This window comes from Apteryx rowi, unplaced genomic scaffold, assembly GCF_003343035.1.
Source record: "Apteryx rowi isolate R43461 unplaced genomic scaffold, aptRow1 scaffold_352, whole genome shotgun sequence".
NCBI classification, from domain to species: domain Eukaryota; kingdom Metazoa; phylum Chordata; class Aves; order Apterygiformes; family Apterygidae; genus Apteryx; species Apteryx rowi.
The window spans coordinates 143,961-159,665 of record NW_020449997.1 but is presented as its reverse complement, the minus strand read 5'-3'; the positions used below and the strand labels follow the sequence as shown (position 1 = coordinate 159,665).

Here is a 15,705-nt window from a genome sequence, read left to right as displayed (position 1 = left end):
TTTAATTAAGGTATGTACATTGTTTTTTAGACATAATGCTATTGCACACTTAATAGACTACAGTATAGTGTAAGCATAACTTTTATATGCCCTGGGAAACCAAAAAATGTGTGTGACTCGGTTTATTGTGATATTCGCTTTATTGCAGTGGAACCAAACCTGCAATATCTCTGGGGTATGCCTGCATGTGTGGTCAGATTTGGGCCACTGAGTCACTACCAACCACTTAAAGGGAAAATCCTATCAAAAAAGGGGAGGGTCAGTGAATCAAATATAAGTGCAAATGTGGATGTGTAAATAGAATTGATTGGGGGGGGGACGTAGTTGCCATTACCTAGGTCTATTTCTACCCCCAAGTCCAGGCAGGTGCTTTGCTCCACATTCAGTGGACCCTCAGGACAGCCAAAGTGGCAGCTGTCATTTCTGCTAAAGCCTGGGGATGYAGGGCCAGTGCATGTGGATTTGGATGGCTCCTTGGATGATGCTGAAATGGCTCAGTTCATTGGACTTGCARACAATCCTTTGAGCTTGTAATTTCAACTAAATAGCACTGCTAGAGAGGATGATACTGGCAAAGTATTCCCCATAGCCAAAAAATAGCTGAAAATCTAGTTCTTGCAGGGGTACTCGCTTTTAAGTAACTTGTATGTGTGAACAAGCACATAATTTTACCCAGGAGGAAAGATGACAATGGAAGTGATTGGGCCAAGCATATTACAACTATAATTACCCAATTAAACTCCATTCAAGGAACAACATGTCTCAGATATCACCTTATCTGGTGTAAATTAATGGAAAAAGCAGTCTCCTTCTGCAAGAATTTAGGAGGCAAATTTTCTGACTCAGCATCTGTTGTCTGCAATGTATGGTAAATACATCAGTTAAAGGTCTCAGGAGAGGCTGATCTAACAAGAAGGCTCCTGCTACTGTCTTACCTCAGGTGAGATGCAATTTGCTGCTGAAAAGCTCATCCCAAAGCAAGTCTTCATCGGCAAAAGAATGCAAATGAAGAAAAGTGGTTTGTGTGCAGCACAAACCAGTGATGCAACTTAGTTGCAGTATAAAGGGGTCTAACCCATAAATTCAGATTTTTCCTCTCATACAAAACTGTTGGGTATCTGGTTAGGATCCTCTCTGACTAATACTAAAACACACACTGAAAATCTCTGTTATGTGGGAAATCCAGTGAATGCAGTCAAAATGTGATAACAGTTTTTAAAGGGGATGGCCATGTGTGAAAAAATATTTTGATATTTCAAACTGATATCTTCAGAAATGGTTGAAACAAAAGGTACTTTTCCTACTGGGAAACTATCCTATCTGTGCAAGTCTTTTAGAACCTGCAGTAGGAGAAAGTTCCCTTTATTGTGCTTCATCTTCCTACCAGGAAAGACAAAATACAACCTACAAGTGCTGATATCCTTTCTATCCTTTGCTCTTCTCTCTATATATACTTAAGCTCCCATTCAGATTTGTGTGACATGGAACAACTTATGCAGTTGCAGTATTGGCCAGACATACCCTTAGTAAACTACTGGGAAAGCTGCTTGATTTTGCACTGTAAAAACGGATTTATGCATAGTGGAAGGACTTATCAGGGATGACAATTTGATAGCTGACATTGTTATGGAAACTTAAGAAGATGAGAAAATCTAGACTAGATCTCAAAAGCTTGAGTAGACATGGATAATAGCTCACTGGTAAACCATGTCCTGAGGAATGAAATTGTCGCCAGTGTGCTGTCAAATAAGGAAATTCTATTCAATAATGAAATAAGACACATTAGCTAAGCAGATAGCTTTCAGGGTAGTAACAGAAATATGGGTGAGAGTCTGAGTTAGAACAAAACATCTGAAAGAGTCAGAGTCCAGTAGAGGTAGCACTGAGGAAGGGAAAGAGGCTGTAATTTTGTGAATAAGCCAAAAGGTTGCCTTTTAGAAACATTTTGGAAAATTATGTACCCATTGATGGACAGATGTGGTAAGATAGGGTATTTTAAATTCAACCCACCAATGACTGCCTATTGTTCATGCAAGTCTGTTTTCTATTTTTGTTTATACAGATATTTTTGCTCCAACAAAGGACAGATGATATAAAGGGAGAAGGTCTGTAGGTCAAAAAAATTGGTGAAAACAACCTCAAAAAACAGGTTAAAGCTCAGTTCTACTACCCCTGTTCACAATACCTTTAATCCACCCCTAGTGTCTTCAGAATTAGTCCATCAACTGCTATTCTAGCTCAATTAAAAAGAAAGTCAAATTTACATACAGCAGCCTGTATAGAATATACCTGTTCAAGCTGTTTCTCAGTGAGGATCTATCATTTTCCATAACTTCAGGCTAAACCATCATCTATTCTTTTCAGTTAGGAGTCCTGTCTTTCACATCATTACTCTACTCTCTTAACTAGGACAAAAGAAATAATGAAATATAGCTTCAGCTGAAGGCAAAACCCAGAATGAAGAGACTTATGTGGGCTCCAACACACAGAAGCTGAGCAGAAAATACCTACCTGGGACATAATTTGTACTGAACCAAGATTCTTCCTCCAGTTCAGCTGAGCAGTTCAAAGGAGCATGGATAGGCCATACCCCACTTCATTTATGGCTGTCTGAATGAAGGGAGGACGTATGTACCCCTTGCAGGTCCTGTGGCATTAAAACAAACAACCCTCCTTTCCTCTCCCCCATTCCTAAGCTGTAGTGATTGTGCTGCCCATGTGAATGTACATACATCAATAATCATTTCAATGAAAAACAAAAACCTCAGTTATGACAGAAGCATCTATTTCATCACTCAGAAAGAGCTGTCTCTATTTATTCTGGTTATCTCTACCAGTAGGTGTCATGATACTGCAACCTGTGAAAATTCTCCATGTAGTGGGAGATAAAGTGGTTAAATAAACAGTAACTATGATTGAGTTTTAGTAAAATCATTGGATGTCAGTGGTTAAAATGGTGGTTAATTTTGTTAGATGCGATCACCCAGACTTCTTGCTTGGGATGTGTTACAAATAAAAACCTCTGTCCACCCCAAATTTTTCTTTTTGATGCCCGTCTAATACACCTGTTTCCCTTGTTCCAGAAACCATGCCTGCCCTTCAGTGGGACATGCTAACAACGGGGTGGGTAAGTAACATCTTATTTATGGGGAGTGATATCTGAAGAACTTCACGTTAACCTCTCTTTTGAACAAAGAGATTCAAAATGAATGCCACACACATTTGCAGTATCTAACAAACAGCAGCCCACTTAGATGGTTTTGTCATATATCAAAGCATGCTCACAGTCATGTCCATTTGAACTTTGCAATGATCCTCATTTCATCCTACCAGCAAAAAAGAGCTGTCCAGTCTGTGAAACTAATTAAAAATAAGGCTAATATGGCATATGGCCATTAAGGTGGCTGGGCTAACTAGAACTATCCTTTTTTAGTAATGCTGTTGTATCCTAGTGGAGTTGTGGTTATAAATGTAAACATCATAGCAAAGTATGACTATAACTGGGTGTCACACTTTCTCCCTACTCTTCCTTCCTGTTAGAGAGAATGATGAAAAATAAAGATACTTGAAAAGAGTCATATTAATGTCTACATTCCAGAATGGAGTAAATGACCAGAGAGTGAGGAAAATGTTTCAGCACAGGCACATCTGCATTCACTGAGATGAGCTGCTATAAACTACAGTATGACACATGCTTTCTTTCATCTTCAACATACTGAGCCTGCAAAGCAGCAAGCACTCTAAGCTCTCACAAAAATCCTTGCAAGTTGAGGGTATGAATGCCAGATAAGGACTCATATTTAGTTGTTCAAACTTTTGCCTATTCAGACATGTTGCAATTTACGTGGAATAAAGTAGCAGTGTTTTTYAGTTTGATCAGGCTGCTGGCCTGAGGACCTCTGAACATGTCTCCTGCTCCCAATGAAAGCAACTGGTTTTTTTTGTTGTTGTTGYTTTTTGTATTTATCTTAGCCCTTAAGGTTTGGCGGGGTGGGGGTGGGGGGGAGAAAACCTTACATGATAGGTTCTGTTACGGTTCTGTGAAGGAAGGAAAAACTGGAGCATAAAATCTTATTAGAGATGTACAAACCCTCCTTCATCTACCCTTGCTTCATGTTCTCAGCAAAGTTCTTGCTCTAAGCTCTAGGGATCATGTAAATCCACTCTAGGTATTTTTAATGATTTTGCAAACCATATTTTGAAGCTACAACTGTGTTTTTCATGCATTTGTGTTTACAACAGAATTTCTAGATTCCTAAAGGGCTAACATGAGAAAATAAACCCTCGGGACTGATGGAAGCAAAAGTATTTAAGAATATGCATTTCCTTTTAGTGAAAAATCCCAACCCTAAAAATACAGTAAAGATGCTAAACAGGAGTGTGAGAACAAAGATACCATGAGGTTAAGAAGGCACCATGGAAGCGTAAAAGGAGATAGGAGCTTCTAGTCAAGCAAGATTCCATGGCTTCACTGAGCTCTTTAGCTCAACCTCACCAACTGCCTACACTGAAACCTTCTGCTCCTGGCTTCAAGGGGCTGATCACCTGATGCAAGTGTGCACCTGAGTGTTGGTTATAACACAACACTGCAATAAGCACTGCCACCTACAGAACAGAATCAAAAATGTTTAAGTAAGTAAGTGAGTCATATACACTTTGCTAATAATGTTACTTTTTAAATTTGACATGTGTGGGTTTTGCAAAGCATTCCTCCAGCATGTTGTACTGTCATTCTTGAAGGAACTGTAGCTAGACAATATCACTACATTATTTGGTTATCTGTTAAATGCCACTTYGGGGGAAGTCTGCTGTCTGCTGAATTCCTACCATAAAGGGTTACCTGGCCTTACTTGAGGAAGTAAGGAAAAGAGGAGGCAGTGGCACAGGAACCAGTCATGGAAATATTTACCTTAAATCTTATTCCTAATTACCCAACTCTTTCTCCAATATGGAAAGAGAGAAGCAGTTACTTTCTTCTGGGTGCCCTTCTGGGGCTGATTTGCAAAGCTGCTATTGCTCAGTAGCTTGCAGAAAAGCAGGTTTGGTTGTATGGTGCAAAAGTGGGCCAATTTTTCACTTATCTCTACCTTGGCCTCAATTTCAAAGCACTATTCCTCATGTAAGACAAAAGTGACACATTCATGAGGAGAAGGTACAACTGTGTACCTGCTCATCACAAATAACAACCACTTCAGTGTGGATTTTCATTTAATATTGTTTACACTGAGTTACTCTGCAACCAAATTTTACAGTGAACATTAGCAAATTAGATAGCAGGTTTCAGTGGCTAGGTTCTCTGGCCCCCAAAACCAAATGCTTGTCCTTTTGTTGAATTGAACAAGAATCAGCCAATAATGAAGGAGCATTCTACCTTCATCTTAGAGCTGTCAGAGTCCCAGGCAATATATAGTCAGAGAGTTCAGTACTGGCGCAACAGCTAGCCTGTGATCACTGGAAGAACTATTAAAACATAAGAGATGTGTAATCAACTCTGTGCTTAATCCAGATAAATAATATGATTGTTTTAGTTAAATGTGTTGCTGTTTTAGTTATGGCGACAACCGTAATTCTGCCTAGTTACATGGACATCCCATTTATGAGGTGTGCCAAAGCCTGACTTGTGTAATACTATAGTGACCACTTAGGTGACCACTTCTCTTTCCTTATAAAGATTTTCTAAACTCTAAGCCTGAGAGCTTCTCTCTGTTCAACCACTGCGTCTCTCCTCTCCCATTCAAGAGTGGCCTTGATAGCTGCTATTCCAAGGAACTAGAAAGTTCAAACTGTAGATAAGTTTTTCTAATAGGTTTTTCTAATAGTTCACTAATATAAATTTAGTAAACAAAATGCTGACATGTAGACTAGAGAAAATTGTGTCCACCCAAAATGTGTGGATTTGAGTCATGAGTCAAATAACTTCAGACAAACAGATCTGGATCTACAAAGTTCTTTCAGTGCTTTGCTCTTATCAAGGCACCTAATGCCTACTGATTTCTTTCATTGTGCTGTGGTGGCGTTCACACCACATTACCATAACAATAACATCTTCTTATTTGTGGGGATCAATAGAGAGTTAATAAAAATCAGTATCCCTGTCAGTATTGTCATTCTCCCCTACAGAAGAAGAAAAGAAAGCTGCCTTTTATAGTGACTATCAAGGGCAGATGGCCCTTTTTAACCAAATGAGAGAGATTCATTTTCACTTCTTCACATCATGAAAAGGTTCCTTCCAGGATGATGTACAATACAAATTGACAGCTAACAACCACATTTCTCTCTCAATTCCCTGACAATGGAATTCACTTTCAAGTCCTAAAATATCAGTATGAAGTCCCAATGACAGTGATATAGGAAGTGATATAGTGCTGCTGGAAGATTTTCTAAACTATTATTGAAACACCCTCAGACTGCCCAAAATACCTGAACCATAGCATTTCATAGAGATTTTCATGCTGTCTGGATGAAAAGGTTCTGTGAATCTTAAAGATCCTGATAAAGTTTATAAGCGTACTGCTAAAGTCAGCCCCTTCTTAAAATCAGACAGATTATTATGTAATGCAAGTCATGTTTCTGTGCATTTATGTTCACACTAATTCAAGAAAAAAATATTAGGAATGCAATGAATACCCAAAAGACCATCAGAAATGAAAACTTTTCTATAGCATCATGCAGTAATCATAATGACATACTCCTACACATATTGTAGTAATGGGTCAAGATGTGAACACCATGCTCTAAATGATTTGATGTTTCAAAGACCAAACTTTAGTCAAAACCTATGTAGTAGTTTTTGACCATAAGTTCAAGACCTTCATCAGCAACATGTTCATAGGATAACAGAGAGACAAAGTAATTGGCAGGGAGAATCAACAGGGGTGTTCTGCCTTCCTTGTCTCATTAGTCCAAACAAAAGGGTGAACTTCCACTGTAGGGATGTCCCCAGATAGCAGAAGAAATCTGGACTCTCTATCATGTGAACTAAGACTCATCTGGACTGCTATAGAGTTTCTTTCCTCCTCTCCTTTTTTAAAGTATATATCTGCTTTCATAAGTTCCCTCTTGTCTTTTCTGCATAGCTTCTCCCTACTCTCTTAATAAAAAAGGGAGCAATCATATGATTCTGTACTTTAACATTGAGACTATTGAAGTGTTTTCTGAATCTGGATCTCAACTCTATGTTGGGCATTAAAGATTGATATTAAATCTATACTTTTCATTTTTGTTTCTCTTAATAGCTTGATGTTTGCATTGAAAAGAAAAAATGATTGGCAGTAAGCATTGAAAATAAAACATAAAAATTAGCCTGTGCCTCTAGTTATTAGAGGACAGATCTGCAAGTGAAGCATGCCTTGTAGCTTGTAATTTTCAAGTGTCAGGAACAGCAAATGAATGCCAATAAAGCTGCCTGCTGGCTAGGCCAGTAAGAGCTTTTCTCAGCTAGAAGCTATTCCTCTATATAGCAAAACCTTCCCTCCTTGCTATATAAGATAAGAGGAAGTAAATAAGTCAAGCTTGTTGTGCTAAAGCACTCTGAGTTTGTAATCACAAATAAAATTAATTTTAAAAGTTAAACAGAAACAAGCTTGAAAGATTAAAAATATGAAAAAAAATCCTTTCTATTTTTCCAGTTTTTCCTAGTGCTTTTCCTGCTATGAGTGCTTCACTATGTTGTGACTGAGTGTAAGAAAGAAAACAGCATCAAGAACTAATTATCAATCCTACAGTCACAAAACAGCAGCCTCACAGGATAAAGGGAAAAATTATCTGTTTTAAGTTTCCAGGGGAGCACTAGGAAAAACTTCAATTAAAAACATTTTTAAAAAACCTTGAAACTTTCTAACACTGCTTCTTTTTTAATTAGCTACTGTGATCCATGTCTCCGCTGAGTCAATGATTGCTTAGACTCTCAGGGAAAACAAGGACAATCCTATCTATGTGCAATTGGTAGACTGGATCCTTCTCTCAGCTCTCCTTACACCATAATTTTATAGTAGGCTTACCACAGCAAAGGTGTACTTACAAAACAAATTATACATATAGTCACAATAATTAGAACTCTTTTCCATTGTGTTTCCAGACATTCATTGTTAGAGTAGGGAACAAAAAACTTTGCATAAAAAAAATCTTTCTCCACACTCAGAGAAATTAACTGAATTAGGTGGCACAACATAAAGTCTCTATTCATAAGGCAGGTATTATTTCTACAGTCTTTCCAGTTCCTTTGTGCTCATTTTTTCAGTGGTGAAAAAGAGATTTAAACAGGTTATTTGGGTTAGAGTGTAAAACCACTTTTGCATCCTCCTCCTCAATATTTGATCCTGTCCTGAGGACAGCTTGGCTGGAAAAAAAGGATTAGATCTTTGGACTTTACATACTGTACTTGGCACATCTGGAGTGTATTTTACTGGGACAGCATATTGGAAAGAAGTCAGAAGACCTGGCTCAGGCATTCACAGATTGCATGGCCTCGGGCAACTCATTTGCCTTTTTTGCCTGTTTTTTCCTCCCACTTTCTGGTATCCATGTAGATAAGGAGTGTTTTTAGAGCCGTGTGATGTTTCACTATGTATTTGCAAAGTGCTGAGCACAATGGATTTTGGTCAATACTATCTATTTCAAATGACAAAGATACCTTCTGGCTCAGGGAGTTCCTGTGCCTCAAACTGTTGTAGACCAGGGAAGCATATTTAGGAAGCATTGCTATATGATTGCTCTGTTCTTCTGTTCTGCTATATCTACTACAACTATATCTGCTTTATTTATTATCAGAGCCAGGATACAAGGCTATATGTGAACCACTGGTCTTGCCCAGGAGGGGCATTTTATATTCTTACATGCTCCAGTAACCATCTGGTTGACTTTGCTTGATTTGTGCCATTATTTCACAATTCATTTTCATGTGCTGGTAACTTTTTTTTATACTGGTTGGAGTCAGGACTGAATCCAATAGTTTTTATATCTGTCAAATAATGGTTTTCCTTTGAACAGAAAAAAGTTTGCCTTCCTTATGAATGCCTTGACAGTCTCTCAAAGACAAATCTACAGGAGTTTTAACAAGTTTACAGGAAGTTTATAACACAGTCTGGCAACACTGAGAAAAATGAAATTGCTCCTTGTTTCAATGGAGTTCTACCACCAAAACTTATCTAATGCTTAAACTGTAGTCAGCAGGTAACCAGATCACTATGGCAAGAATACCCAATTTCTTCAGTATAACTTTTTTTTTTTTTTTTTTATAGCTATGGTCATGTACATGTTCATCTGCTTGTCCTCACTCAGAAAATTCTCCAGCTGGGATGGGCAACTGTTAAACTGGGAACTGTTAAATAGTTCTCTTTTGCTTACCTGCATGTTGGGTTTCTGTAGCTTTTGGTAGTCAGTTTGGCTCATATGGTGGCGTTCTCCTTCAATAACAGGCAGGAGGGTGCCAGTCTGGAACAAACCATCCAACTTCAGATCTCTTTTCATGTGTTCTGGCTCCAGTCTCCTCAGCTGACAATGTCAAAAGCTGTAAACAAATCTAGTTAGTTACTAAGCTGGTCAGATTGTCCATTCCCACAACCTAAGGTTGTATCTATGACTGTTACATGGTAGTACACTTCAAAGAAAAACGACCTGAACACCTGGCAGAGAAGGGAGAAGAAGGAGAAAATGTCTTGTCTCCCCAGTGTGGATGATAAGTCCAAAGAGTCCCAACCCAGTAAGAGAACAGACAATTTTGGTACTTAACACTGCGCCCCAGACAGAATGTGACTTTTAGGGACATTATGGGACAGAACTTCTTTAAATCTCCCACCATCCTGCCCTTCCAGCCACCCCCTGGAAGACTGAAGCTCTTACAGGACCAGTCTCAAGGAAACTCCGGGATAACTGGGAAAGATGTGAGGCTGGCTCAAGGAAGACCAAAGCCTACCAGTACACACTGACAAGGTTCTGTAATGAGCCATCTGTCAAGTTGAAACATTGGTATAATGAGGATATTGGATGAAGTCTAATGTTTTTCTGAAGACAGTCTTAAGTAAAAGTAGTGAAGGGACATGCCCGCTCTGGAAGGGATTGGCCTTATCCTAACTGTGATATTTAGCTCTGGATTCATGACCCAGTCTGCAGCTGAGAGAGATCTACTCAACCTGAGCCCTCATTTCCTTCAAATGTTCAAGGAAGTCAGAGAGTAGGTGGTTCAGAGAGTGATATCAGATCCAAGAAGACAGATTTAATTCTGATGCTTGGAWCTGCACATGTACACACAAAAGTGGACTGAGGTTTATGGTCTCTTCCTCACAGGACAGGATCAAATTTCAGTATCCTCTTGGAAGAGAGAGAAGCTAAAATAGTAGCTGAATCTAAGATTGTTCCAAAGAAGAGATGAATAAAGTCAATATTTAGAGGTGGAAACAGCTACAGAGTGAAAACCCTCTGTTAGTCTGCTGGGATTTGGCCCAGATAAACCATCTGAGAACTGAAAGCTAAGTATCTGTATGAGCCTAAAGAAAAGGACATAAATTCCTCCTGTAATTGAAGAAGGCCCTAAATATTTCAGAGGCAGCCAGGGGAAGAGGATGTGGTGTAAAAGGCATATTTGGAGAACTACGATGGCAGGGTAGGGATAGAGTAGGAAAAGGCGGAGACTAGCAATATGCCTTGAAGGTCATATGACGACCCCCAAATTCTCTACTTTTCCCTCAAGAGAAGGCATGATTGGGGGAGGAGGAGGAAGGAGGCAGAGGAGAGAACACTGAAGTAAATCTCTTACCTCCTCTCCCTCTAGCCTGTTGTCCTTATCTGGATTTAGCAAGACAGCTCAAAGCAGTGACGCTGCCCAGTTGAGATGCACACTTGGCTGGCAAAAAATTGCTTAGACAAACTGCTGAGTTGCTGCATAGCTGTCTGCTTGAGGCATACAGGCCCTGCAAAACAGGACTAAGGAAACTTTGAAACCTAGGCATAGTTGCCACCCTTCTTCTCTGTGGAAAATGTGTGCCATTGCTTTTCTGGCTGAGGATCAGATAACAATCTGGCACAAGGCACCTGCTTCATCCCCTCCTGAGATGCAAGAGAGGGAAGAAGTTGTAGATCTTGGCTGAAAGTCGAAGAGAGGAAAAAGGCACTAGATTCCCAACAGACTTTTGAATACCTTGGCGAGGTACACTGCTACTGTAGAGCCAAGGCCCTCTACAGGCTTTCACAAGCAGGGTGAGGAGATGCTAGGAGAAAATACCTCTCTCAAGTGATGGGTAGCAAGAATTTGCAACAATATTCTCATATTCAAGAATCAGTGCCTTTAAAAGGTCTCCAATAGATTTTTTAAGAATAAATGTATAGTGGCAAAATTGCATTACCTCCAGCCAACTTTAAATTATAAAATGTTAGTGACTCAGATCTCATGATTTATGGAACACCAGCTTCTGCTCTTACTGAGGAAATTCTTCATTAAAACAAAGCTCCAGCTAGATGGGCCTACTGGATTTACTCAATAATTTTGAGAAATGAGCTTTGGTTGTCTGAATGTGTCGGACTGGAAGTCCCTTTTTCCTGTTTAAAGAGAATAATGTTTATAGCTTTAAATGCTATGTCAATTTAAATGTTATAATGTTTCACAATCATGTATTTAAACACAGAAATCTGTTTATTTACCCAAACAAAACAGAGGAAATGATTCCAGCCCTCAGGTTTTGAATTCTCTTTTAAATTTGTGAACATCAGTCCACAACTTAGAGATGTTTGTGTATCTATGTACCTCCAAAATACTCATATTTCATAGGCTTTTTCACATTAATATTCACCAACAGTATCACAAAAGTTCTTTTTCTTTTACATAACTGTAAGCAACAGTAATTCTAGAAACACTAGAGAAAAAAAAGCATAGCAATGTCCACAGTTACAAGAAAAAGTGCACATTACTTGGTCACAATCACAGTCATTACTTGGAAAACTATATGTAACAAGTAGATATAAAATATCACTGATGCCTTAAACTCATTGTCAAAAACGGAATTACATAAAATTTTGTACATGAAATAAGGCAAATTTAGGAATGCACAAGGAACTTGTTATTCAACAAAAGCTAAACAACAGAACAGATAGTACAGTAAACATAAACTAAAGTACTTTTTTCTATATACTTAAAAATAAGCCTGCTGTAGTGCACAAAGAAAACACCATTAATGTGTAATCAATATTATAAAATAAGAAATAGAGGGGTTGGGAAGAGTTGGGGAGGGGAGAGAAGAGTTTAATTATAGTTGCAGCTGCATCCATTTACATTTTTGTACAGTTTTAGCTAGGCCTTGGAATTATACAAATCATACCAGAAGTGTCAATGACCTTCCTTTGTAAGAATTTTGTTTAAATTAAGGAAAACAAAATAAATACATACAAGAGTGCAAATTTTCAGATTGTCACTTGCAACCTCTTAACATTCAATCATCTACATCCAATCACAACTAGAGGGACTTGTACAGGACAGCAGCAGTGATCATGGAGTTAGATGAGCTCACTGTAAGAAATCAATTTCTCTTTTTTTTTCCTCTCTCAATGATATGTCTTTTAAAAAAAAACCCTCAACTCTTTATTAGTTACTAATAAAGCTGCAATATATTACAGAATGGAGTTGAGAATGGCATGAATGTAGGAAATGCATGCTTCCTTTGGAAGGTGTTCCAGAGGTGACAATTTACAGTACACAGGGGAAGAATTATCCAGCATTAAGAGTTACTTGTTGTAGAAAGAATATGAAGGTGGGGAGAAGGGCACGGTCAGGGGTTCAAGAGAGGAAGGAGGGACTTACAATAGCTCCTCAAAACATTTTTAGGACCAGTGAAAAAGTTTACCAAAGTAAAAATGAAAAATCTTGAATGAAAACAAAAATCTTTTGTTTTGTTTTTTATAAAAATTACATTTTTTTAAAATACAAGATCCTTTTAATTGCAATTGTGCCCTGCAGCAACAGGACATTTGGCAACGTTTTGCCATATACTGCAGCTTTAAGTCCAATGAGTCAGTATCACATTCCACTAATATTGCACGTGGATCTTGAACCATTTTTTTTAAACCATCACAGCATCTTCTGTTTCTCCACTTGTTAGAATGAGTTAATTCCTAGCCACTTTTTCGATATTTATGCTGACACACTAAAACAAAAAGCTGGACACAGTAAAGTACCTTGGAAATACCAGAGGTTGAAGTTCACTTGAAGCACCTTTACACATCACTTTATGGATCAAGAACAGTGTGGCATTATGGTAATTAACTCTCCCAAAAGACTGTGCAGTAACTGAAGTGTGTGCTCTGGAAAATCAAAATGTCATTAGTGGAAATTCTGAGATAAGACCAGGCCAGTTTGAAGGCCACATGACTCAGTTCTGCTGCAAAATAAGGTTTTCCAGTTCATCTGCAGAACGCAATAAAAACGCGGCTGATTCTCGGTACCCTGCCACAAGCTGCCTCACTGCATTTATTTCAGTTGGACTCAGCTGGGGTCTAGAGCTTGTACTACTGGAGGATCCAGAGCTGGTTGCTAACTGCCTCTTCATACTGAGATCTGTTGGACCTGCAAATAACAAGGGAAAAGAAGAGAAGCCTCAGATCCTGCTGCCAGAGACCTTTCACCACCACAGGTTTGTGGATACAAACTCAAGAGTAGCAAATCCACTCACGGCTGAGTGCCAGTGAGAAGTAGCACACACAAGCAATAACTGTTCAGTTCCTGATTCCCTTGACAGGAAATGCAGCAACTATATAACTTTTCTATATACAACAGACACCTTTAAAGTTCTGCTCATGTAATGCAAGGTGTAGGCCCACTGCCAGCAAAAATTAGCCCCTGGGGGATCCCAGCAGCATAAGGCTCTTGCAGCCAGTGTTGCCCCGGATCCGATGCCGGTGAGCAGGGCAGAGAGCTCATTGCCTGTGTCCCCACAGCTGCAGCCACCATGATAGCCCTCACAGCAAACCACACACTTGCGTTTTCATCGCAGAGAAGCAAACCCCCATTCTCTCTATATATCTGTTTTCACAACTGTATATGCTTCAATTAGCAGGCGGCCAGACTGGAATCCCTTACTGATGTAGACAAATGGTCACTCACTTCAAAAGCCCTGATGCCATGTGATCACTTATATAAATAGTTGGTCATGAATGAGATTACATTCTGGTCACAATCTGGCTGTTATAGTAAGGAATATGCTATCATCAAAGCTGCTCCGTTTTGTGGGGGATTAGTACAGCTGGCAACATATTACAAGGATCTTATAAGGTCTGAACACTGACAACAGAATTTGCAGCAATCACCATGCTGCATTAGCAGCTTTCTCCACGACACCAATATGTTTAGTACTTTTCATCAGAGAATACTCTCAAGACTATGTATGCTGTGTGCAGAAGACAGCACTCCAGAAGGCAGGCTGCAGATTACCTCAGTCGGCAAAACTGTCTCCTATCATGAAGTTCAGTTTGGTGTGGAATTTCCCTCATAGTGTGACCCTAGTCATTGCTCAGCTAAGATGTACAGTGCTTTGATGAGATGTTTGCATTTTTCACTTTATACGATACATTTTTCCACCTGGAGAATAGATTTGTTGAGAGGAAAGGCAGAATTGAACTCAGGCTTTTTTTCCTCTCCTCTCCTCTCCTCTCCTCTCCTCTCCTCTCCTCTCCTCTCCTCTCCTTTTTTATCTCAGGATGCAGATGGCAAGTATACCTATCCAGCAGTTTATTAGGTGCAAATCTGACAAAATACTTTTCATTCATTTTGATAGTGTAGCAAATCTAGATTTCTTGCAGGCAGAAGATCAGCCTAGCCTGATCCTTATCTTAATTCTCTCCTGGAAGCTGGGATCAAGTTATCCAAAGGAATGCATCTTTCTTTCCTACAAGAACCATTTCCTAACAGAAAAATGTCGCCGTTCACTTTCATATAGAGAATGTACATCAGTGCTCAGGCTTTCTCAACACTGGCCCATTGCACGGACCTTGCTTCCTAAAGAGACTGGGTTAATTATAAAACTTAGCACATTCAAATACAGAATACAGAACACACCAATTTATACTCTAGAGGTTCTCCTAAATAATCCCAACAGGATCCCATGATTCAAAAAAAATATTTGCTAGCTTAAGCACTATTAGAAAGAGATGCACGGATCTCCAGATGCTGAAGATCTAATGTCATAAACATTACTTATTTTTCTTTGCTTTATGATTATACTGGATATAGTTGAGACCACTAAGAATGTCAAGAATGCCATGCTGCCACACTCACTGAAGTTAATGAAAATCTCCCCTTGACTTGAGTGAATGAAAGCAGAGCTGGGACTATGAAAAGAAACTACTCAAACAGAACGGGTCCTTTTAGATCTTCTCATTTCTAGCTATGCAACTAGCATGCACACCACTTAGTCTTAAAACTATTTTATCCAGTTTTACATTGGCATAAAGGAACTGACTTTTAAATGATTTCCAGTGTACAAAGGATAAATAAAAGGACAATTAGCTCAGTGAATGTACTGCAGTGTGACTACACTCTATATGGAAATGACTGTGTTGTGAAGAAGCTCGGAGGATACTCCTAAGGAAGTAAAATCTCACCCCGGCACTGAGAAGAAGGGTGTACAAATCATAAAGCCAGCTGGACTGAATGGTTGTAAGAAGCCATTAAAGACTTCTGTATTTATTGAGGCAGTAGTGAAAAAGCTACCGTTGACATATTGA

The 15,705-nt window shown here is 39.0% G+C and overlaps 1 protein-coding gene across 2 annotated transcripts in view; it reads right to left on the bottom strand.

The window, feature by feature from the left end:
- Positions 1-13,355: 13,355 nt before the first annotated feature.
- NOL4 (nucleolar protein 4) overlaps positions 13,356-15,705 on the bottom strand; it is an 82,680-nt gene continuing 80,330 nt past the window's right edge. For both annotated transcript variants that reach the window (XM_026072840.1, XM_026072841.1), the window contains one exon: positions 13,356-13,549. In XM_026072840.1, the coding sequence (XP_025928625.1) occupies positions 13,356-13,549 (194 nt within the window). The remainder of the gene's footprint in view (positions 13,550-15,705) is intronic.